This window comes from Stigmatopora argus, chromosome 4 (assembly GCF_051989625.1).
Source record: "Stigmatopora argus isolate UIUO_Sarg chromosome 4, RoL_Sarg_1.0, whole genome shotgun sequence".
NCBI classification, from domain to species: Eukaryota; Metazoa; Chordata; class Actinopteri; order Syngnathiformes; family Syngnathidae; genus Stigmatopora; species Stigmatopora argus.
In genome coordinates, this window is record NC_135390.1 from 13,797,704 (window position 1) to 13,822,229 (window position 24,526).

The 24,526-nt window shown below is 39.9% G+C and overlaps 1 protein-coding gene and 1 long non-coding RNA gene across 5 annotated transcripts in view; both read left to right on the forward strand.

Moving 5' to 3' along the window:
* Window positions 1-14,576: 14,576 nt before the first annotated feature.
* sox4b (SRY-box transcription factor 4b) lies at window positions 14,577-18,857 on the forward strand. The gene has a single exon (XM_077599111.1). The coding sequence runs from the start codon at window positions 15,064-15,066 to the stop codon at window positions 16,318-16,320; it is 1,257 nt and encodes a 418-aa protein (XP_077455237.1). The 5' UTR covers window positions 14,577-15,063; the 3' UTR covers window positions 16,321-18,857.
* Window positions 18,858-23,267: 4,410 nt separating this feature from the next.
* The window catches only part of LOC144073593 (uncharacterized), a 32,546-nt gene continuing 31,287 nt past the window's right edge, over window positions 23,268-24,526 (forward strand). For 3 of the 4 annotated variants that reach the window (XR_013300114.1, XR_013300115.1, XR_013300112.1), the window contains exon 1: window positions 24,048-24,181. This is a non-coding gene — a long non-coding RNA (uncharacterized LOC144073593). Of the gene's footprint in view, window positions 23,669-24,047; window positions 24,182-24,526 lie in introns of those variants that run through there. The other variant, XR_013300113.1, reaches the window with a different exon arrangement.

Genomic DNA, 24,526 nt, shown 5'->3' on the forward strand with positions numbered 1-24,526 from the left:
CAAGATGGGGATGAGCCTGAGGAGGGTTTTGCAGATGTGTTAATAGTGGATATTGTGTTGTAAAACTGGATTGCGTGGCATAAATTACACTTTCACGCAGATTTGCAGTATCATTTCTATCTCAGTGAAATCGATTGATAGTGGGGTGTTTTGTCTCGATTTTGTTGAAGCAACTCTTTGTAAATGGGACCCTCACATGGGCGTTCCTTTACATGCAGATGTTACATACCCACTTTAACAAAAGTAAAGAACATTTGCATATGTTACCCTTGTTCCCATAAGCACATCTCACAACCATTTTACTTTTCCTATACTCCACATTTGTTAGCCAACCACAGGCTGGTTCAGACAAAATTGGACATGACATACAATCACACAGACTTTGCCTGTCAACCTTCCACAGCCAAAGTCATACACACACAACAAACACAAATACACACGCACACTGGATTGGTCCCAGCGCCTGCCATCTGCGTGTGTTTGTATGTTGGCCTATTGTACCAGAGAATGTGTGATATTAATGTGTGAAATTGAATGAATGGGTGTTGAAATGAGTCTTTTGATATTTGGAAAGTACAGAAGGTCGGGCTGTTACATGCTGTCAAGGCCAATGTTGTTCCTTAGAAGAAAGTTAGAATTGTAGTTTGCAATGAATGTGTAACATGAGTGATTCAGTGAATATTTTCAAAGCTCAAAATATATATTTTTCACAATATAAGTGTATCTCCAGCAACAATTTTTCTTCCCCTACACTTGCTATACCTCTGAATAACAAGATACATCAAGTTGGATGCACTGTTTATTTTTGGTTGATCGTGACTAAAGAGCAAGTAACTCCATCTCAAGCCGATGATGAATCAGTTTGATACTTTTAGGGATGCATTGGACTTTTGGGGAAAAAATTCTCGGGGGATGGTGACCGGTACATTGAGGGCGCTATACAGGGAGAGGAGGCTGTGGACTTGGTCCATTTGAAAGGCAGCACGATAGTCGAAATTGATGAAGATGAGTCTCATCTACAAGATTTGGACTATCGGCAGACTTCCCAAGTGCCGTAGTCGTAGTAGTATATCACTATAGTGGAGATCGGGATTGCTTAAATGTTTTTATTTATATTTATATGAAAGCATCTGACCTAACTTTTGCTAGGCTGTTAGTTACATGCCGCCAGGGTCAATGTCGATCCTGAGAAAAGAGATTTAAAAAGAATGTTGCTATTTTAAACAGCAGTGATAACAAAAGCATTTATTCTTTCGCTGCTAGCAACACTTTGATTGCCACATCGATTCCTGCTGGCACACCAATATCAAACTGTTCAGTGGTGAGCACTTGCAATAGCTGAAAAGCACACATGCGTGTCCACACACTCAACACCTTGTGATAAATCTGAGCATGGTCATAGACATGGTAGATGTTGATGGCACTCCCATGCTGCGGTCATCATGTCTTAACACTCAAAGATGGATTATGTATGGATTTTGACGACATGATACTCCGTGGTTGGTTTTAGTTTAGTTTCATTTTATTTGTGTACGATTGTGGATTGATTCTTGTACGCCAATATTGACTGGATTTTTTTTTTTTTGCATCTGTAAGAGGAGATAATTCTATAAGTAGTGTTTATTACAACCACATTTTTTTAGTACAGGGGTCACCCACTCTGGTCCTCAAGGACACTTATCCAGTCTGTTTTTCCATGTCTCTCTACTCAAACTTACCTAAAACCAATGATCACCTCCTCAGCACTTTCTCCAAAAGCCTGATAATGATCCTAGTTATTTGATTCAGGTGTGTTTCCATGAAATATCTACATCAATTCTTTTTGCATTTTTTTTACATTTCACACACATCTTACAAAATGCACATGAAGATAAAACAGCATTATTTCAGGCATTATGCGAAATTACCTTGGCTAGAAAAATAACAAGCCTTTGCACAGATTCTGTGGTTGCCTAGCAACCACAATCATCTTCAGCTAGCTGGCGCGCTTTCATTTTAGGCAATATAAGTGTGTTCCTTCAACTTTATTAAATGTTGCACTGAATATCTAAATACAGGAAGAAACTCCCGAAATGTTGCATGCACAATTTCTACCAGCAGCTGCTTACTCACTCAGTTATGAAATGATGAACACTTGGTGGGGTAAATAAGGGAGTCAAATGAGTATAAGTCTAAGGTGGAAGAGTATGATGTAATATTCTAATATAATAGTGTAAAGTCCTTTATAACATGGTGCTGTAGTAGCAAAAAAAAAGCTTTTTTTCCTGGTGGGGCAGATTAAAAAGCTACAATTTCCCGATGAATATATTAACATATTATGAGGCAAATCGGGATCTGGCAATCTCTCCCCTTGCATAAATAATGAGCTGGTTTAATATGACTGCCTGGTGGGGAGTCTCCCTTGACATGTGTGAAATTGAATGGGAAGGCGTGCGTGTGCGTGTACAATGTGCATGTTCTTCTGCGCCGATGCATGTCTTTGTGTGTGCACATAGGCAGAATGCACATGTCTGAGTCCCTGGCAATGCGCCAGGATATGTTACACATGTACAAATACTACAATCGTTGAAGTGCAACGTACATGCACGCATGGATACATAATTAAAAGCTTTTCAATTACAAATGAGTTTATAATTTTAATTTTTCACTTGTACTTTACACTACTTGTCTAAAGGAGCATTTTAATAACATATGCTTTATTATATTGCTCTTGGTGTGATCCATGATGTTAAATTCTTGCCTTGAATAAAGCACAATAATGCACTGGTTCCTCAGGTCCCAGTCTATCGAGCATTTTATAAGGATGTCTCCTAGCCGCCCTTGAGGAATTCTGACTAGTTGTGCTATAGCTTTAGTCCTGGCTATAACTATAGATATGTACCAATTCAGGCCTTTCTTGTTGCAGTTAATGGAGGATCCTCCTCCCCAGGAACCAAATGGGACTGTGTAGCCTTCTGTGTATTTCGATCACACTCTTACCTCAAGGCAATTTGTAGTGTTTAATCATCCTGAAACGCATGTGTTTGGGATGTGGGAGGAAACCGTTGTACACGGGGAAAACCCCACACAGGCATGGGGAAAACATGCAAACTGCACATTAGCAGGCAAATCACAGAACTGTGAGGCAAATGTGTTAACCTCTTGGCTCAGCTTAACTGCAACTTTATAGAATTGAATCTTTGTTGTCATCGTACATACATTAACTAATAATTCAAGAACAATGGTAAAGTGCATTTAGATCAGTTTGCAGTCTCTGTAAGGTGCATCATGTAAATAAACTATGTAACATAGTACTAACTGTGTAAACTCAATTAGATTTGTTTTGAAAACAACCTTATGTTTGGACATTAAACATTTATATGATAATAGAAGTATAGAAGTCAAATTTTACATAAAAGGAAATAGATTTTATTCTACAATCCTGATTTAAGTGGTTGTGACTCCCTCGCCTTTGGAGTGAAAGATAGCCAAGCTAAGTCAGAGGCCGTCATGGAGTCTTGCATTAGTCATGCCATCAACACCCATCTCTCTTAACTCACTGTGTAACTTTAGCCCTTACCTCCTCCAGTCAATTACAGCACCACATTTTAGAAGCTGCCTCCTCCAGAACATAGCAGATTAGCGCTAGAGGGTCAAGCAAAGTTCACAGACAAAGACCAGTTTGGTGGGGTAAAACCTCAGAGTCCTGAAGGTAAACAAGAAGGGATCTACGGCAAAAAGACCTAGGAAAGTTGGAAATGAGAAAACAAGATCTTTCACCTCACTTCAATGTGATGAAATATCTTCATATATGGTATAGAAAAAGATATAGGGAGTTGATCCGCCATAAAGGTTAGGCTTTTATGGTGTGAGTAGTGTGTGAGCACATGTGGGAATGTGCACACGCCTGTCGGTACGTAAACGTAGATTGTGATTCCTTTCTCTATAGGGCTTAGATCAATTGCATTGCAGGAGGGAGTGGTATGCGTGGGCTCAAGTTTGGTAGGGCCTGGAAGCACTAAGTCCCACATTAAGTACAAACCCTGGCAAATATTGTGGAATCACCAATGCCGGTGATTGTTCACGCTGTTGTATTGTGTAGAGTAAATAAATTTAAACAAATAATCATAGACAAGAATGGAAAATAGTGAACTGGCTTTAAAAACAATACTAAAAAATCACCTACATGTTATTATTCATCTGCACTAAACTTTTGTTTATTCCTTCCACTAAGAATTCTTCACTGATTATTGATTGTGCCATTGGTTTGATTGACAGGTCCAGTATTGACTTTTTTTCGCTGCAGTACACGGCAATGCTTGTTTGTTATATCATAATATCGGTCTGCAAATGACTTCCTTTGCTTTGTTCCCAATACCTCTAAACTGCCACCATCGACTGTTCTATATCTTCATAAACAAATACACCCAGAGCTATTGAAGAGAGTTGAAATTTGCCTCCAGCAATGTCTCTCAGCTGTCTTCAGTTACATTTTCATATGTACATAAATTTACTATGTATTTACAGTATATACATATCCATGATAGGCTGCACCTGAATGTGTTAAAGTGTTTGTATGCACGCAACATATTCCCTGTACAGTTTCTATCGGTTGTCAGTGTCAAAGCTGTTCCATTGGGTCGTTCAACGCACAGGTGGCAATAGACTGGCCTAATGAGTCCATATGGGACTGTCTGGAAGACGCGTATGTGAGTGTGCACGCGTCTTTTGCCACTGGTCATGACTGTCTGCATTGAATTTATTGACGTGCTCACTCTGCATTTCAATGGGGAAAAAACCTTTCTGAATGTGCGAAAGTACAAGTCACCTTTTAAGTCTCAATTTGCACCTCCAACTTTAAAAGGCTTCTAAAATGTATTTTGAATTCTGTCTCATGGAATATATGTGGAAACATTTATACTCTGCGCCCTTGGTATTTGGCAAAAGTTCTATTCTTATGCCAACAATGTAATTGAAATATCAAATGTGCCCTAATGGTTTTGTGCACTGGTCCCTCTCCAAATTGGTCACAACTTTTTCAACAATGTATAGAAATATAGCAAGGAATTATTCTAGGAGACATTTTGTCCTTATATAGTGTATTTATACACAAAAATCTGGTTATCCAGTCATCCGAAATGAAGCCTAAAGTCAGATCATTTTATTAAAAAAAACAAAACAAAAAAAACATAATTAGACCATGTTTTACATAACGTATGCAAGATGCTTGTATAATCATTCGCACAGACCAACCTCAGGACATAGTGTGTTGTTGTGTCACCCTGTTCACATTAATTTTGTGAACAAGTTTTGAGAACAAGAATATGGTTTTCCCTTATTTAGCATGTGCAGGAGCGATGTACATGCTGCTCAATGTTTGTGTTGTCTTGTTTTGTTTTTAAATCTAAAAACACTTAGATCCATCCCTTGTGTACTGTACACCTTTAAAGTAATATTTTTAGTGAAAGAGAGCGAGAAGAAAAAAAGTCAGAAAATGTACCCACGCAACTTGGTATCCCTGAGTGTAATACCCACTGAGTATAAAACCATATCATCTGTTAAAAACATAGCAATTGTCAATTATATATGTAATTTGTATTTCTATTATATTTAGATAAATGAGTTTTTAAAATTGACTTAAGGTTCCCATGATAGATAAAACCGTTGCATCTGTTAAACTAAACAAATAGATCATTTGCGTGCCTAGTACAGACTTTCACTTCAATGGGGCATTGGCTGCGTTTGTGTGTGCACCTCAAAATCTGTTGAGAAAACACAGTGGAGTTAAGCAGGTTTGACCAGACTGTAACATGAAACCTCCAACTCATTTAAACAAGCGAGGTACAAAAATATTTCTAAATTCAAAATAGCTAACCTAAGCAAACAATTTGATCTACCTATGCAATTTTACCTAAGCAAACAATTTGATACACCTATGCAATTTTAAACAAGATCCACCACACCTGTTTCCATCGGTATCATCATTTTTTTTGCACGCATCAACACACCTTACAATCTTTTTCACCAGACACATAAAGCAATACAGTATTTGAAAATTATTTATAGTCAAATACTTGAACAGACCCATAAGTAGTAGTTTTCTTCACTAAAAAGTGTTACAAATGTCAAGTTAGACAGTCAGTTATAATTTACATTACACATTATGTAAATGCATAATGAAATTTATGAGATGGATGAGATTAAGAATTAAAACAATTTATTCAATAGGTATTCATTCATTTTCTGAACTGCTTATCCTCACAACTCAACCTAACTCAACTCAAAACAACAAACTTAAGGATGATTCTCTGTGACAATGTCATGATTTCCACATTAACTCCAGGCTTCCTCAATATTTCAGAGACATGCAAAGACCAAAAATACTTCTAAGAATGCCAATGCATACAATCACAGGAAAATGCATGCCAAAGGCTGTGTGTGCATGCTTAAAGCATGAGATGTTATGTCTAGTTGCCATTTAAAAATAATGGATCTGTCATATGTGAGAAGGAGACCATGAAAAGATGTGTGTGTATGTGTGAGGGGGTTGACAGTGGTTCAGTGGATGCATGTTATATAAAGGTCACACTTATTATGCTGATATAGAAAGAGAAGAGTGACCTAAACAAGGCTGTTGACAAAGACAAGGAAAGTATCTGTGAGGGTCACAGTGGATGGGGCCCGAGTTAGTCATGATTTGTACTGTGGTGCAGACAAATTGCATTGCATTGACAAGCCCACAGCCTTGGGTATTAAGACAACAAATGGAAGATTCCAGGTGGGACTGAAGTGGCAACTAAGCTTCCATTACTTGGTCCAATACTAAAAGCTAGGGGGTTATAAAGGTAATTTGCTTGCTTATGATGCTTATGCTTATGTTTCTGGTTTGGCCTACCTTTGGAGCAACTCAGGGAGTTGATAAGATTGTTTGTACATGCCAGCTTTGGGATTCTTTGCCCTGAAAGAAGGTTTAACTAAACAATTCCGCTTGAAAAGAAAAAATGTATGTAACATTTTTCACAGTGTGGTGACTACCCAACCTACCTCTATTCAACATGAACGTTAAGGAGTAATTTGATTGGTTTAGAATCCATGAGTGTTGTAACGCATGTCCTCCACTTGACATCCTGCATCTCCAACTTGCTCCAACATGGCCCGTGCACTGACTGGCATATTTGAATGGGAATTGCCGTGGTTGGGGTTTTCCCAGATATTCTTTCACTTATCTTTTAGCATACTGTAACAAATCGGGCATGGTGTATTCTGAAGGTTAGAATCAGTTGATTAGTGTTATTTGTTGTCATGTTTGGACCAACTCGGTCAGGAAACAATCTTGGTGCATGTGACATTTCAGATTTTCCAAATCCTATAGTAGAAGCGTGTTTCCGTTATCTGATACGAGTTTCTATGATGATACTTGTGTGGTCGTACATGTGAATAGATTTCAATGCCCATAAAATTGTGTTCCAAGGCGACCCTTAAATATAAATGTATTTTAAAGTAGTATTGCAGAGATGTATGCTACTTGAAGGAAGCTAACATACTCAATCTTGTGATTGCATATCCAGAGACACACAGAAACACCATATTCACAGTGTATATTTTCTTCCAACTAGAGCACAAGCCAAACAAATAAATATTCCATCTGCTTCAAAGCTTCGAATAATTCAACCATATGTACAGTACAAAAAAGCATGGATTTTTACTGGTGGGTAAAAAGAGAACATGGCTTTACAAATGCTGCAAAAAGTCAGAAATTACGGGTACTGGAAAAAGAACGTGGACTCGTGAATGTAGGATTTGATTAATCTCATTCAAGAAGGGGAAAGCAGGGTAATTTTATCTGATGAATTATTCATATCCTTTCGCTTTGAACCCTTGATTTTTCCTGACAGGTGCCTGTGTGTCCCCTTCCATTAGCCATGTCATTTCCTCCTCTTCAGCTGCAATCCACTCTCATGTCCTTAACACCGATGCCCAAGGACTGACATGTATGTAGGGAGAAATTATCAAGTGAGGGTACAAGGCACAGGAAACGGGAAAGTGAGTAGACAGCACGAAAAGTGAAAGTGGACAGATTTGTCTTTATGCAAAGATACAGTACAGGTAATAAGGCACTTGTACAAAGTTAGTGCAAATGGGAGACTTAATAGCACTTAACCGCAAAAGCCTTAAGAGCTAGAGGGACAGATAGGCAAAAGTCAAGTGAACAAAAGCTTCAAAAGTAGTCAAAAAGAAAACACTTGCATTGACGCACATTTTCATCTGATACAAACATAGGAGTAAGCTAATTGCTGCTTACTGTATCTTTCTCTACACTGTCCCAGATAACAACAGACAGTAAGTAATCCACCATAAAAATACAGTTTGTGCTACCAAATGCTAGATAAATGACAAAAGAAGCAGAGTGCCGAGAGATTAATGCAGGCAAAAAGATGTTGTAGTCTACTGGGGTAAGGATGGCAGAATTGTATCCAGAAGGGATGATCAAAAGGGAGCAATACATATTGGAGAAAGCATTAAAAAAACTAAAGAAGCAAAAGAATAACTGTAGTTTGTATAGCACATGAATTTAAGCATTTATGTTTAAGGGTGGTAGATGGAAAGACAGGCAGGAAAAAAAGAAAAGAGGGGTAGAACATGCATTTGTGGAAAGAAAAGGAATGGGGCGTCCAATCAATATGTACTCTCCTTATGGTATGTGTACCATAATTTGCTCCTTCCTCCTGTCTCATTCTTCTTTCTTCTACTGTATTCCTCACTCCCCCTTCTCCCCCCTCTCATCTCTCCCCTTCAGTCTTGAATGTGCTGAATGTAGGTCATCCTGTCTGGAAGCTCCTCTTCTCCCTCTTCACCATTACACCTTGCTCTTCTCCTCCCCACTGAGGCTGTGATTTCTCTGGGCTGGGTGCCGCTAGCTGGACAGCATAAACTAGCTGGAAACTGCCATGCCGTTTTTGATTTATATTGCTTTTATATTGCACAAGGCCCGATTGCATCTGTATCCTGGAATGAGAGTGGGAGATTTCCATTGCTTTTATCAGCAGGAGGAGAATCAGGCGAAGTCTGACCATAACCACAGCACAAAGGGTTCATATCCTCCAAGCAGAGAATTCGAGAAAAAAAATGTTGACATCTCACACTTGTCCTGGAAAGAAGTAGCTGGCTTTCAATACTCCATCTCATTGATCCAAATTTTGTCTTCTTACCTCCCCTTTTTTGTTTTGGTTGGCAGGTTGATTCGTGTAGATTCCTTCCAAAGCGCCGACACTTGTTTTAGCAGCCCATATCAAATAAAACACAGAAAAACTGTAAGCCTAACGCTCTCCTCAGCGCTTCCTTTCCCAAAAATACGGGAGTGAAGGAAAAATGTGTGTGTGAGAGTGTGTGTCTGTCTCCCCAGCCTGCCGCAGTGCAGAGCGACTGGCTTGTAGAAGTGAGAGAGGCAAACGCACACACTGTTGCTAACTATGGGCTGGCAGACTGGCATAAAGTGTTTGTGTAACTGACTGGTTTACACAGCACATTGTTCTGGTGGAGATTAGAACTCCATTAAACTGCAGTAGACTTCATCGCACTAAACCATTATTCTTTGGTTTGTTTTTGTGATACATGTCTGACTGAATATACATACAAACTTTATTTTTACCCTCATATTTTATTAAAATGTTGACAATAGGTCAAATTGAACGAATGCACATACAACTGTATTTCACTTAAATTTATGACCATTTATACATCAGATCTAATTTTGGGCTTGATTTGCCGGTAAAAAAAAGTTTTAATCAATTCACAAAATGCGAAGATAAATGCTCACGATCTTGGAAGCCGATAGGGAATGAACAAATACTTAAGTGTGTCCTGCATCCTTGTTAGAAATGATGTTATATTTCAAGTAACCAAGTGAAGTATGCACTCACAGGAGCCTTTTATCTCTGAGTGATGACAAATAATTGCTTTGCCCTTGATTTTACAGCAACCAGTAGGGGTAGACTAACCTTCCATAACAGCCCAACCCGTTATTTTACTCTTATAACCCTATTTTTCTCTCCTCTGCCAATGTAGGCCCCTAAAGTTGCAAGGAAAGGTGTCTTATTTCCACCCTCAGCTCAGCTTTATAGTGGCTTGTGTGTTGTGACAGTTGGTGTGGATTCAAAATGAATAAATATTCTTCAATATTTACAAAGGATTTTTTCATGGTTTGGGTGGAGAGGTTTCATGTTCAACTGTGTGAAGTCAGTGCGTTGTTCCAAAATTCATCAGAAATTTTAGATGCACTCTTGTTATAATGCAGGTTAGTGTAAGAATCGATTTGCAGAAACTTTTATAACCTCGTGCATGGATCTGGTGTAAACCAATAGCTATTCATGACAGTGTGATATTATCAAACGCATGACATGTTACCCACATGATGAAGTCTGAAAGAAGGCAAACACAAGTGACAACACCTTGATACCCTCTTTCTCCGAGTTGACATATTCCCACACTCACACAGGGACACACACACACACCACAAGATACTTGTCAAGCACATCCTTGGTCTGCCAGGTGTGAAGAGAATATGGTAGTCACTAATTGGTGAGAAAGTATTTTGTCACTTTGTTAGATGGAGTACATACAGGGTTTCTAATCTTGTGGAAAATTGGAAAAATAATATGGTAACCTTGTTACAGGAAACCTAAGGTACACTTGAAAAGATTTGAAAAAATCTATTGTTGTTTTTTTTTAAACCACAATGTTCAGAAAAGAAAAACGATTTGTTGTGTTCCTCACAAGTCTGTCTGAAACTGACAAGGACCCATTGAATTTAGTATATTATGCCTCTTATTCTGTACACTTGGGGCACAGTGGTAGTGTGATTAGTTTATCTGCCTCACAGTTCTGTGATCGAGGGCTCTGACGTTCCTGTGTGTAGTTTGCATGATCTTCCTGTGCCTTTGTAGTTTTTTTCCAGGTACTCTGGTTTCCTTAAAACTTCCCAAAACATGCATTGTAGGCTGAATGAAAATTGTCCATAGGTATGAGTGTGTGCGGGTTGATAGAAATATTGATAAAGTACTTATACAAGTACCCTAAAATTATTCTTATTATTCCTGGTTTTATTATTAATGGGGAACTCTTGAAATGTTTGTGTGCATCTCCCCTCTGTATGTGGTTGTAATTCACACAGTCAAGCTTGAAATACAGCAGATGTTCAAATTCAACTTGCGAAACTTCACAAATCAAAGTGAGACCACTGATAATGAGTTAATGTCAGTTGCCATAGTGAATAGGTTTCGCACATGCACGCGCACACACAAATCTGCACACCGACAAACACATACAAACCAATCATTAACAGCTCAGCCTGGGTCATACTTTGCAGCTGCTCTTTCTGGATAAGATAAGACTTTGACTGCCGAGAGTGTGTTCCTGCATGTGTATTTATGTCTGTATCATTGTCTGTATCTGTGGCCAAAAACACCTGTTTAAACAAAGCTTTAGAAATACGACTGAATAAATTCATTTAATATTTACAGTAAAAAGCCATCTGTCTTTTGTAAGGTTGTAAAGATCCATGTTGTGAACACTGACTTTGATGACAGTGAATATATAGTAACAAATCAAAGAGTGTCACCACATGCTGCACAGCTAGTGGTATTAGAGCGTCTTCAGCTATTGAACCTGTTGCCTTTCAGACTATATACTTTCTTAGACAATTATGTTTCACTGATGAACTTGGAAGGCTACAACAATTATCTTTTTCGTGTCATTAATATTTTTGGGGTATAAACTAAGACAATATTGTTGGACAGAAGATTAAAACTTTAATTCTTACATGAATAGTTGTTCTCTAAATCCTCAATGTACCCTCCTTTGCTGACACGATCTTTTAAATTCTGAGAGGGCTTTTTCTTTGCTTGGATTTCGTTTTCTCTGTAGTTCGGTTGCTTTCTGTGCACACATTACCATGTCACTTCCAGGTTGGCATTTACAAGAGTGTCATCTCCCGTGTTTTCTTGTGTAAACACAACATTGCTTGGAAGGATTCAGTGTTTATCAAAATTGTTTTTGAAAACTGATCTGGCTCTGTTCCTGTGTGAACCGAGTCTGAGATTTTCATACCATCGCTTCTTGGTAGAATATAGTTATCCATAATGGCAGACTGGTTTACTGATTTATATACTTATACCCCAACACTTTCTTCCATATTGATACTGTAGTGTGTTCGGTTTATTGCTGATAAACTGAATAGGAATAGGAATGGGACTTCAAATTTAGTGTGCACAAGAACAACAATAACCAGTAGTTGGGTGTGCGTGAGGGATGACAAAGAAGAAAGCGGTGGTGGTGGGGTGTAGGGTTTGTGGGAGTTTTCCAAAAGAACACCTGTTGAGATTAGGGTTGGCACGCGACCCACTCTAACTCGCGTGGCAGCTGCGCCACATTAGAACAATGGCAGTAAAAGAGAGAGACCAAAAACGCAGGAGGAAAGTTTGAAAGCACTGCTTATCCTTTCAGCTTGTGTATGGGTGTGTTTGTGTATGTGACTGTGTGCTCGGCATATTAATGTGAGCACAGTGAGAAAAACAAAAAGAAAGGGTGCGTTTTCCCGAGAAAAAGACGTGCTCAAACTGATTATACTAAAGCAAGATGTATGTAAAAACCAAAATATAATAGATATTTTTATTTGTTTGTATACAGTATTATACAGCATTAGATAGCCATAGGGCACACATGTATTATACTTTTTTTTTAAATTTGATTATATATATTTGGGGTTTCTTGGGAACACCTTCCACAAGTCTTCTGGGGGTCCTAACACTCCATCAAAGCACTTTGATGGAAAATATTTGTCATTACATTTTCCTGAAATCTCTTATTAAAATGGCATTTGCGATCAGAGTGAGCTCATGAGTTAACATTCTTATTTCCATTCCTTTTATGCTCCATGAGCACACAAATTGGAGCCCAATTACCCATTGCTTTACTTGGATGCACTGCAGATAGGCGGCCATATTGAGTATAATTGTAACCACTGAAATGCATCCAGTAACATTGGTGACTATACTTTCATACTAATTCCCTACTGGTTGTCTAAGTCACCTCTGACTCTCAGTTAGAAACAGAGCATATGATTTTGATATATGGAAAGATGTCAGTTCAAAGTCGGTCGCCTTGTTGTTGTTTTTTCAGTCGGACTTTTAAATTTATATTACACTCTCAATTACATTGAAACTGGCCAAATAAAGCATGGTTCAAAACAATGAAACATTTAACAATTCATCTTAGTCCAAGGTAAAATCATCAAACGTGCCAATGTAAATTTCAAGCCTCATGATTTTTGGTACAGAAGCATTACATAACCATACAAAAAAAGTAGTCTAAGGGTTTTTAATGCTTGGTCTGATTTCTATTGCCTAGTTAAATTGTCTGCACCATATTGATCCCTATCTGACTCTGCGACGCCATCTAGCGTCGATACTGGCTATTCATGTTCTTACTCATTATTGTTTCGGCTCTGCCTTCAGTGAGAAATTGCCAAACAAAAACACTATAGTAGCAGGAAAAGAAAATAATGGGTGAAAACGAGACTCCAAAGTAGTACACAAAGAGTAATATTGGTTCCAATTACATTTAATCTATTCCAATAAAAAAACTAAACTCAGAAGTTCAATTTAAAAAATGTATTTCATTATTTATCTTTAGTGAACAGTGTTTTTTTTCTTTATTCTATGCTACCAACTGATGTAAAAGTAGATGAATGTTTGTGTGCACACATTGTGCGCTCATCTGGATCCACTCTTTACTCCCTGACTAGTGTGTGACTGCAGGTTTTTGCTCTGTCGTGTTATTTGACCGCCCGAAAGAAGCAGATAGGAGAGAGAGATGGGGGAGAGAGAGGGGGGAGCATAAGAGAGAGGGAGTCATCTGAAATCAGTCCGACCATCTGAGGTGTCAGACATTCTGTGAGAGGCTCAACTACTCTGTTGCTCAACATGATCTTGTTCAACAACGTGTTCACACACACTGATTGGCAAAATCAATTAAATCTGGAGTATGACAGGGTATAATTATAGGTTAACTACATGTGTCTACAACACATTTCCCTGTATGACAATCATTGAAAAAAAATATTTTTATTTTTTCCTTCAGATGTAATTTATTTCCTCTAAAAGGTCCAAGGGAAGTATTTTGGGTGCAGACTCCATTATGTGGTATGCATGTGTTCAGGAGTTTGAATGAAAAAGGAAGGTTAACATAAACAAAGTGCACACTTCTTTAATTCGCATTTGCCCACTGGTACAAACTGTTCTCAAAGTTTCCATATGGCAAAATATACCCCGCTTCCCTTATAGCTATATGTTAATGACATACACATGGGTTTGGTGGTAAAGGGGGGAAAAGGGGAGGGGGCGATAACATAAGCCAGTGTCTCTTTAAAAAAATGAAGTTTCTTCTTGTATTCTGGAATGAGGTCAGAGACGAGGCTGCTCATTGCACGAGCTGATTATTATTAGATTCCATTTTGGACCAATCAGCGTCGAGATGGGCGTCTGTTTGGCGCCGAGGCAGGCTAGCGACAGCCTCTGATTGGCTTAATTTTTATCACTGTTGTATCTCGGGAAGGGATAAATGCATGCAAAGGGAGACTCGTCTGGAGGGCTGCTTTGAAACTCTGCTGCAAGTCTACAGATGGAGGGAGGGCGGACCGTGTTATTCACTCTAAGTTCCTTTTTCCTTTCCGTCCCCACCATGTCTGGCTTTTGTCTCTAGAAGAGGGGACACAAGCTGATGCCGAGAAAAAAAAACGTATCGCTCGTGCGGTAGTGGGCCACTGACTCAGACGCATACTAGACTGGGCACCCACCACTCGACTTATTGATTTTGATCCCACTGAAGGAGAAAGAGCGATCAACATCTCCAAACGCGTTGGAAGTTAAACTTTGTGTTTGCATATCCAAAACAAACTGGACCAAGTTTGTACTACACATCACCCAAAAAAGAGCGATTTAACCCCCCGAACCCACCCCCTCAAATCAAGTCCCGCTCGTGGAGGAAAGAGCTGAGTCTGCTATTAAGTGCACCGAGAAGAGCGGCAGCATGGTGCAGAAGATGAGCCACACGGAGAGCACCGCGGAAGCGCTTTCCTCTTTTTTCACTGGGGATTCGAGCTCCGGGGCGAGCATGGATCTGGAGCCTGCCGACTCGCCCCTCTCCCCGGGCTCCACAGCCTCTTCGACGGCCGGGGACAAGCTGGGAGACAACCCGGCGTGGTGTAAAACTCCCAGCGGCCACATTAAGAGGCCCATGAACGCCTTCATGGTGTGGTCCCAGATCGAAAGGAGAAAGATCATGGAGCAGTCTCCTGATATGCACAACGCCGAGATCTCCAAACGGCTGGGGAAGAGATGGAAGCTCCTCCGAGACAACGACAAGATCCCCTTCATCCAGCAGGCGGAGAGGCTGAGACTCAAGCACATGGCGGACTACCCCGACTACAAGTACCGGCCTAGGAAGAAAGTCAAATCGAGCGCTTCCAAGCCGGCAAGTGGCGGGGAAAAGGGGGACAAAGTCAGCAGTAGCTCCAACAGCACCAGCATCAAGTCTTCCACGTCTTCGAGGAAGAGTTCACTCAAATCACCCTGCAGCAAAGCCCATAAATCACTTTTCGGGAACAGCAGCAACAGCACCAAAGCTTCACCGTTTGCCTCACAGCAGCCACCGGAGCACCACCACCACCACCACAAGTCCAAGTTGGTACCGTCCACCGCCAAGCCGGCACCGGAGGGTAAGCGGGCAAAGCGAGCGTACCACGTTTACGGGGGCGCCTTGAGCGTCAGCCCCGCGTCCTCGGTCACAGTCCCGGCCAGCCCCACGCTGAGCAACTCTGCGGACTCCAGCGACCCCCTCAGCCTGTACGAGGACGTATCCAGCGGCAGGGAGGAGGGCAGCGAGTCCCCGGGCAGCAGTAGCGGAAGCAGCGGTAGCCCGGGCGGCGGCAGCCCGGGCGGCGGCTCGTTGGCGCGCTTCGGCGGGCAGACGTACAGCAGTCGGCGGGCTTCGTCGCCGACACCCTCCGGCTCTCACTGCTCCGCCTCGTCGTCCTCGTCTTCCTCGTCAGAGGACGAAGAGTTCGAGGACGACTTGCTCGACATGAACCCGAGCCCCAACTTTGACAGCATGTCGCTGGGGAGCTTCGGCTCTTCCGTGCTGGACAGGGACTTGGATTTTAACTTGGAGTCCGGCTCCGGGGTCTCTCACTTCGAATTCCCCGACTACTGCACACCTGAAGTCAGCGAAATGATTTCCGGGGACTGGCTGGAGTCCACCATTTCCAATCTGGTGTTCACATACTGAGAAACAATGTGAGCGAGAGCACAAAGGACAGCCACAAACGGAGCCCAGGGTCCCGGACACGAGCTGGGCGGTGGGCTGCTCCTGCTTTGTTTCCGAACAACCAAGATCACTTACTACTCATTCAAACCGAGCATCATGGCGTCGTCTCTTGTGGTCTGTCAGTGCTTGGGGGAGCTCAACTTTTAAAGCCGATAAAGCGCCCCTTTTGTGGGCTATTTCGCTTTGAATGTGCGGGCCGGGGAGGACTGTGGAGCGGAGAGAAACCTGACACTGCTTCGGTTTCCTGTTTGAGAAAACGCTCGCTGGTGAACTGGATGACCCGAACAACTTTACTGTGATTGATTTGCACGCTACGCGGTCCGCCGTCCACTTAATCAATGTTGTTGCTGATTCTTTCTTCTTTTTTTTAAAAAAAAGGGACATTTCACAAGTTTTTACCGATTTGCCAAGTGAATTTCAACTCTGAAAAAGGTACATAACTCGGACTTTCGCGTGGCATTTTTACTGACGTTTTGTCACCGAGAGGAATTTTGTATGAAACAAAGGTGGGTTGATGTTTTTCTAAGTTTGATATCTTCTTAAAAGCAAAAAAAAATAAAAAATCATAAAAAATACACCGAAGCATGATCGCCTACTTTGTTCCAATCTTGTGCTGACTTCTAACGTGAGACGGTCGAACAGTTGCAAGTAGTACAGTATTAGGGTTATTTAAATGTGTAGATAGCCTCACCTCAGTTGCTCTTTTCTTATTTTTTTGGGATATAATGACACAAATAATCACCAGCTGTTTTAATATTTTAAACTTCAGGACTCAAACGCAACTACAAATCAGTGCTTAACTTTATACATATGATCTCTTACTATTCAGGACCAAAATTGTTTATCATTTTATATTTGTTTATGGAATATCCTCACGTGTTTTTGTTTTCATCCTCAGAGCTTTGTTTTGTACATGTATTCAGATGACATTTTATATGGGGATGTTGTATTTATATACTGGGCCAAGCAGTTTTGACTTTTTATTGTTTCATGCATACTCTTGTTTAGTTTTCTGAGACAATTTTTTGTCATTTTGTCACATTTTCTTCTCAGGCGAAGGGCTAGAGTTTTAAGAACACACAACTTTGATTCCTTTTTTAATATTTAAATGTACACACTTTGGACACTTAAAAAATATAGGAAACAGTTTGATTATTTTCTCAGTGTATTTTTGTACAAATTTATATGGAGAAGGAGGAGTCTACAATCGTGTTGTGTAGTTCAGTTATTCAGCTACAATTTGGTTTCCTGATTAGGAAACCTTGGATGGCTGGTTTCCATGCTGCATTTAAGTGCTGTTGGAAAGCTTATTATTATTTTTACGATTGCCTGCTCAATTTTTTTTGCAGTGGGTGCCACCAAAATGACTACAAGCACCACTACTTTTGACTGTTTCTCATAAAATAGATACTCCTATTGTCTATAATTTTTTAATGGATGGTTAATTTGGCTACTATTTCTCACCTTATCACCAGCAAGCCTTTGGATTTTTTTTCCCCCTCAGCTAATCGTCTGTCATTTTAGACCTGCTGTATGTTATTTTCCTCCAATAGTTTTTGAATGCAGCACCAGCCTTATGTTAGACTACCTTCTGCAGTTTACAGTGCCAGTCTACAGACTTCTTTAAGACATGAACTGATTATTGCCAGAGGCTATTCTTGTAGAGCATGTGGTTGTAACAGTCAGTCTCTGAAGCAGCCACTCCCTTTTTTTTAACTTTCTCTCCGATATATTGCCTACAACAACACACAAGGAGATTGTAGCTCTAAAATTGACTTATTTGTATGTTTTTATCAACTGATGTCAAACTCATCCAGCCACCAGCCACTGGATTGAATAGGCTATCTTTTTAGACAGCAAACAAAAAAGATAACATCAAGCATATTCAAATGTCTGACTTGAGTTCCGCAACATTTCGTACTGCGTTTCTCATTGTATTTGAATATATAATCTTTTCTACTTGTTGGCGAACTATTAGCTAATTGTTTAGTACGTTATGGCATGGTGATTAGCATTTGTATTTCGGATTCAGGTCACTTAGTTGTTGTGTTTTTCTGAAGAAAAAAATTAGAAAAAATGCAGAAAATGAATCTCAATCTTTGTATATTTGACTGTATCATAAGGCAAAAAAAAGATTGTGTGTTTATGTATGTTGTTGCTATCAAGGACAGGCACTGTCTAGAACGACTATCTTTTACACATCCTTACTTTTAAGGTGGTCTGTTCAGGACTTTTTTTAATATAAATATATAAATAAATAAAAGCGTTTTTAAGTATATTAACTTTATTTTTCATCCATCCTGTGCAATATGCTGTGTAGAATTATGTATTGTCTCATCATGCCATAAACAAAGGAACCATCTTTTATTTTGAGACTTGGAAAGGGAGGTGAACTCATGCCAGCTAAATTGTGTCCATTCACTGCCCGTCAGATTGTTGATATAAACTTGTGTACAGAACTTTTTCAAGGAAGAAAATAAATATCAGCTGGAACTGAATCTCTAGTTCTCCTGAGTCATTAACTGTTCATTTTCATTGTGATACTCGCATTAATGGGAGATTGCTGTGAGTGCTTTTATACTGAAGCGCCTTACATTTTGACAAAATAAAAAAAATAATGTTACAAATATCAGTGTGTACGACAGATTAAAAAAAGAAAAACAACCTTAAATTCAAATCCCAGTCTACACTTGGGTAAGAAGTGTCTCGTTAAAAGTCAGAGTTGATGCCATAAATCCTTATGATGGTACTGACTCCCAACACTTTGCACAATCAGAAAGAATTAACGTTTACATTTATCTCATAAATAGTTTACATATTGTAATACTTTACATCTAGTGCCAGGATTTGCTAAATATCACAAATTCATGTTGCTCTAGTGCTTTACATTGTGTACATCTACAGAAGCATTGAATGTTTGACAGGCATCCAACACATGTTATTGCCCAGGAATTTAAGCAGGTAATGTACAAGTTCATTATACACATTATAAAATTGTTATAATATTGTGATATAAATTATCTTTATAATTTGTAGAACATTTTTGGCTTTAAGGGTTAAGGGTATGGATAACTTAAATGGTAATGGTAAAATATATTATTGACTGTTGTAATCATTATTTAGGTAACAATGGAAACAAATTATGTTTGGTACCCCATAAAGTAAGGACTGAATATACCCTATGCCTAGAAATGTAAACTTGAATTTGAAAAAAGTAATCAGTCGAATAAGAGATTTAATTAGCTGATTAATGTGAGTGTGATTCACATCATGTTTTCAAAATGACTGCATAAACTGCACAATGGCTGTCTGGTGGGCAAACAGAATGTGATGCACAAGGTGACACCTGCTGATAAAAAGGACATGTATACAGTCTGCAACCCCATGTTAATCAGCCCTGAACAGTTCAGACTCTTACGGACAAAAAATAGAAAACTAAATAGATGGAAATGCACACTTCACAGTATAATTACAATAAACATTTCAGGTTACACCTTTAAAGTAAATGGAATCCTCCCATTTGCATACTGTTGATTTGCAACTGTAGTTTTGTTATTTTGGAGTTAAATCTTCCACTACATCAGTTATCTTAGGGTCTTTCTTTCCGCTAGATTGGGGCCCCATTTGTGATATATCCAAAGATATTCTATTCTAGCACATTATGCTTTATGCTGGCTGTCTGATGTTCAGACAGTCATGATTTCCCTTCCCCCTCGCCCAGACAGATCTTTATTGTGGGGGAAGGGCGGCTTTAGTAGCAGTCAGCCAAGGGCCCTCCAGCACGCTGACAAGCATGTCTGCCTGTCTAGGTCTGTGAATATCTACAATGCGTGTGTGCGTGATCTCTAAAATTGTGTTGCATGAAATGAATGACAGTACAAGGATATCCCCACAGTCAGAGCAGACATTATAGGTCTGTCTCCTCTGTAATGATTTATGGGGTGCAGATTACTTGTTGATGCTTGGCCATGGTCTTTATTTAAGGAGGCATAGTGGTATGACTGGAGCATGCATTTAGTTATTACATTATAAACAAACTTAAAGGAATTGTAATTTTTTTATAGGGTGCATGGCAGCAGATGCAAAAATATCTTACCCAAGAGTAAAATAACATAATTTAATTTCTCTGCTCAGTAATAGTGGAGAAAACTGTATATAAGGGCTGTTGTTTGCATGCAAGTCGTCACTTCTATAGTCACTTTATACACCGTTTTTGGTCAAATGAAAATGACATATGGAAAGGAGAATGTTGTAAATTTCATCCTACTCATGTTGCTGTAGGTTAGCCTATCTTGGCATCCGTTTGGTCTGGCTATCAGCTGCTCCCAGCCTGCTTCTTTCCAGCTGGGTTGCAATAATGTGGTGTATAATCGTTTCATGCACGGATTTTACTCAGAAAAGCAACATAAAGAAATGGAGCAGGCAGTGTCAGTATGGTATAGTGTTAGATTTTTGGCTTTACAAAGAGCACATGGGTCAACACAAACATCAGAGCTATGAAAGGCAACTAGCAAAAGTGTATAGTGGGAAGACGTTACTACACCATGTTCCCTTTCAGCTTCGTCTGCATCCAAAATTGAAAAATGGGAAAGAATTGGATACCATGAGAGGTATAGTAACTTTAAACAGTTTCCACTGATTTTATTTTTGCTGTATTTGAATTATGTAGAGAACTTCAGAATGTTTATCGTTGATATGTGACAGCCGAATATAAGTATGTATGATAAATGATTTGTCCCCACGTTGATTTCTTAGTTGCCTACACTGATTGTTCTCCCAATGTAGACGCTAAATCCTGCTCCTAAGATGCGGCCTGCAGCCGCTCATGCATCCATTACATGATTTGATAAGACGTATCGCTCAAACTAAGGAACATCATTTGCCATTTTAATTTTCCTAGCGGCTCAAAACTAATAAAGCTGCAGCCTTCCTTGCCGTTCTGAAAGGCTAGACCACTGTCCTTAAGTTATGTCTGACACTTTTAGATTCTTATTATTCTCAGATTTTTTTCTCAGTTAACATAGTTCTAAGAAATCCCTGATTTGCATATTGAGGAATCATTTTTTCACGTGAATGCCATTTATATTAGGAGATTGCTATTGCTTTACCTGACTTTATGATATTTTCAGACTGCAGTATTTTTCTGTTGGCTGGATTAAGGTGTAATACCTAAGCCTATACATATATGTTTTCTCACTCTCACACAGTATCAAAGGATGGTGATTAGCCAACATTTTCAAAAAGGCTGATGCAGTGCAATGTTTTCAAGCTGTGTGGATGATACCACTGCTGGTATGTTCACGGCACAACTTGAGGAATGTGCAACTATTTTTTTTATTTTTTTTATCCAAGCTACTCTATAAACCCTTGCAGAGTCACAGCAATTTGCTGATACATCCATTTGATCCCAACAGTGCATGACTGGGTGTAATTACTGACTCCACAGTGAATATAAATATTTTCACATTCCTTTCAAAGTCATTTTGTGTTAACTGTGGTTTAATACTTTATTTCTTAACCCCCTGATGACAAATATCTCCATGTACTATGCACATAATATCACCAGTATGCCATATAATCTTGTACATTTCCAAGGAGCACTGGCACCTCTGGGTATGTGTTAAGCTCCCCCAAGCTGTATGAAGCCTGTTCAGTGTGCAGGCTCATGCATAGCTCAGCTGACTCCTTAGTGGGAGAGATGCAGTCATGAGCTGGGGTAGAGCAGAGTGGTGCGGAACAGTTTCGCTACAGGAGTCAGTGGTCCAGTAAAACCACAGCAGGGGGGATAAGAGCTGTGCCAGTGGGTGGGTAAAAACAGCCATGACTGCATCTCTATGTCGACCTGTCTGCTCGGCTCTCTTCCCAGGGGGGTAAAGCAGTGGGGGTATCAGTATTTTTATCATTTTCATTCCAGGTTTTGCTCCTTATTGTATATGGATTTTTGCTGTTTTTAGAAACTTTTCAATGTTTACCACCAATTCAGGCTGTCCCCCGCCTCAGGCCCGTAGTCAGCTGGGAGAGGCTCTAGCACCCCTTGTGACCCTAGTGAGGATAAAGGGGTTCAGAATATTAGATGAGATGAGATTTTTATATTCCTGGAAAATGCCATGCTTTCTCTAAACGTAATTATTTAGTGGTTTTGCTAAAGTGGGAAACAGTTGTGTAAAATTATCATCTATTAAAGAATGAGGAATAGGTCAAATTGCCTTTAAAGTTAATTTTATCTCATATAATCTCATTTTCTGAACTGCTTTATCCTCATTAGGGTTTCAGGGGATGCTGGAGCCTATCTCAGCTGACTTTGTGGGAGGAAACCAGAGTACCCAGAGAAAACCCACACATGCCCAGGGAGAACATGCAAACTCCACACGGGTGGACCGACCTGGATTTGAACCCAGGTCCCCCACTGTGAGGCCGACGCGCTAACCACTCAAGCACTGGGCCGCCCCCAGTTTTAATGTTAATGTTTAATTTTCCATATAAAAAAATTCTGATCAATATTTTTTGATTCAAATTAATCATTATACCTAAATGTCAACCTTGGTCCTTAGTTTGATTGCCTCAATTTCCTCAAGTTGGTTGTTGAGAGTAATGCTCTGTATTGCCACAAACAATACCATCTGTTTTGTTTTGGTTTAGCTGGAGGAAATTATGATTCATTCGGTGCATTGGTATACATTCAAGTTCTGAAAAATTGTGCAGTAGGTTAAAATGCAGCCTTAACAAGAAAATCTAATCAGCCCCCCAAATGTTGTAGTCATTTGATTATGTCATGCTCTCATGCATATGATGACTTGTTTCTTTAAGACAACGAGGCAGGGCGGTATCTACACACCTGCAGCAGATTGGTGCTTCTGGAATTTAACAACAGCTGCCACAACTCAGCAGATCGTCAGACTATTGTGTACCTTGGCTTTACTTGCTGCTATGCTTGCCCAGCACTTTGCTCAGAATTTTGATGTTTGTACTTTGTAAACTTTAGTTTTATTCCCCTACTCGGTCATGCTCTTTTTGTTGTACCTTTTGATTCTTAGTTTTTGTTTTGTGGGAAACACAAAACACACCGATCCCTTTTTTATGAGTTGTGTGGATCTATCTTTCATTAGCTGGCTGATCATAGTAGGTTATATTCAAAATCTAGAATGGTCACAAAAAACATAATTCTGGGGGTTCCCCACTTGCTGCCCATAGTTGGAAGGGATAGGATCCAGCAACCCCTGTGACCCTTGTGAGGATAAGTGGTATGGAAAATGAATGAATGAATTCATACAACACATACTGACAGGCTGAAGCATAATGCCATCAAAAGGTAAGGTGGTTAATTTTGGGGGGCTAAAATCATACTGACACTTGAATGTTTGCAACTTTATGTATATCCTCCAGCACTTCATAAGAGATAATAATATACTGTGATACTGTGCGAGGACCGATTGAAATTGGTCAAAGAGCTCATTTAAATTTCAGAAGTTGATTGACAGCTGCTTGCTTGACCTTTTTTGCTAAGGGAAATTTTGAGATGGGGACTTTTTTAATGTTATTTTTTTTAAATGAGTAACTAGTTGTATAAATTCAATGAAAGGGAGATTCAAATTCAGTTAGTGCGTAGGGATGAAATAGTGTGGTCTGTAAAGTGAGCATTTGACTTGGAGAGGGCGGGACTCTTGTTTGGAGAGCGCAATGAACTAGGCGCGGCCAAATCGAGCCCCATCCATCTATCACACGTGTAGACAAAGGGGGGACTCCACAACACAAAGCTTCACGTGTCTTAACAAACTTTATTTTGCTACCCACGTCTGCGGAGCACGGAGTACGGCACCTTCAGGTAAGTTGCCGCGGAGAGGAAGAGTTGCGTGTGCGAGCCATCCCGGGGGGGATTTTGCGTGTTCTTTTCCAGTAAAAGTTGCCGCTCTTGTTGGTGCGCCAGCGCTCAAAGTTGAGCACAAAGCGCAAAGGTAGAGCGACATAGGCAGACAGTGGCAGGCAAAGAGGGAGAGAGAGAGAGAGAAAACGAGAGAGAGGAGCGGTCCCCTTTTTCCTTTGTCTGATGCTCACTCTCGAGTTCTTGGATACTACTTGATGGGACGTCATCAAAAGTTGAGTTTTTTTTCGCTTGTAAATTGCTTTGATGATTTTAAACGTTAATAGAAGTGAGGTTGAGTTTGTTTAT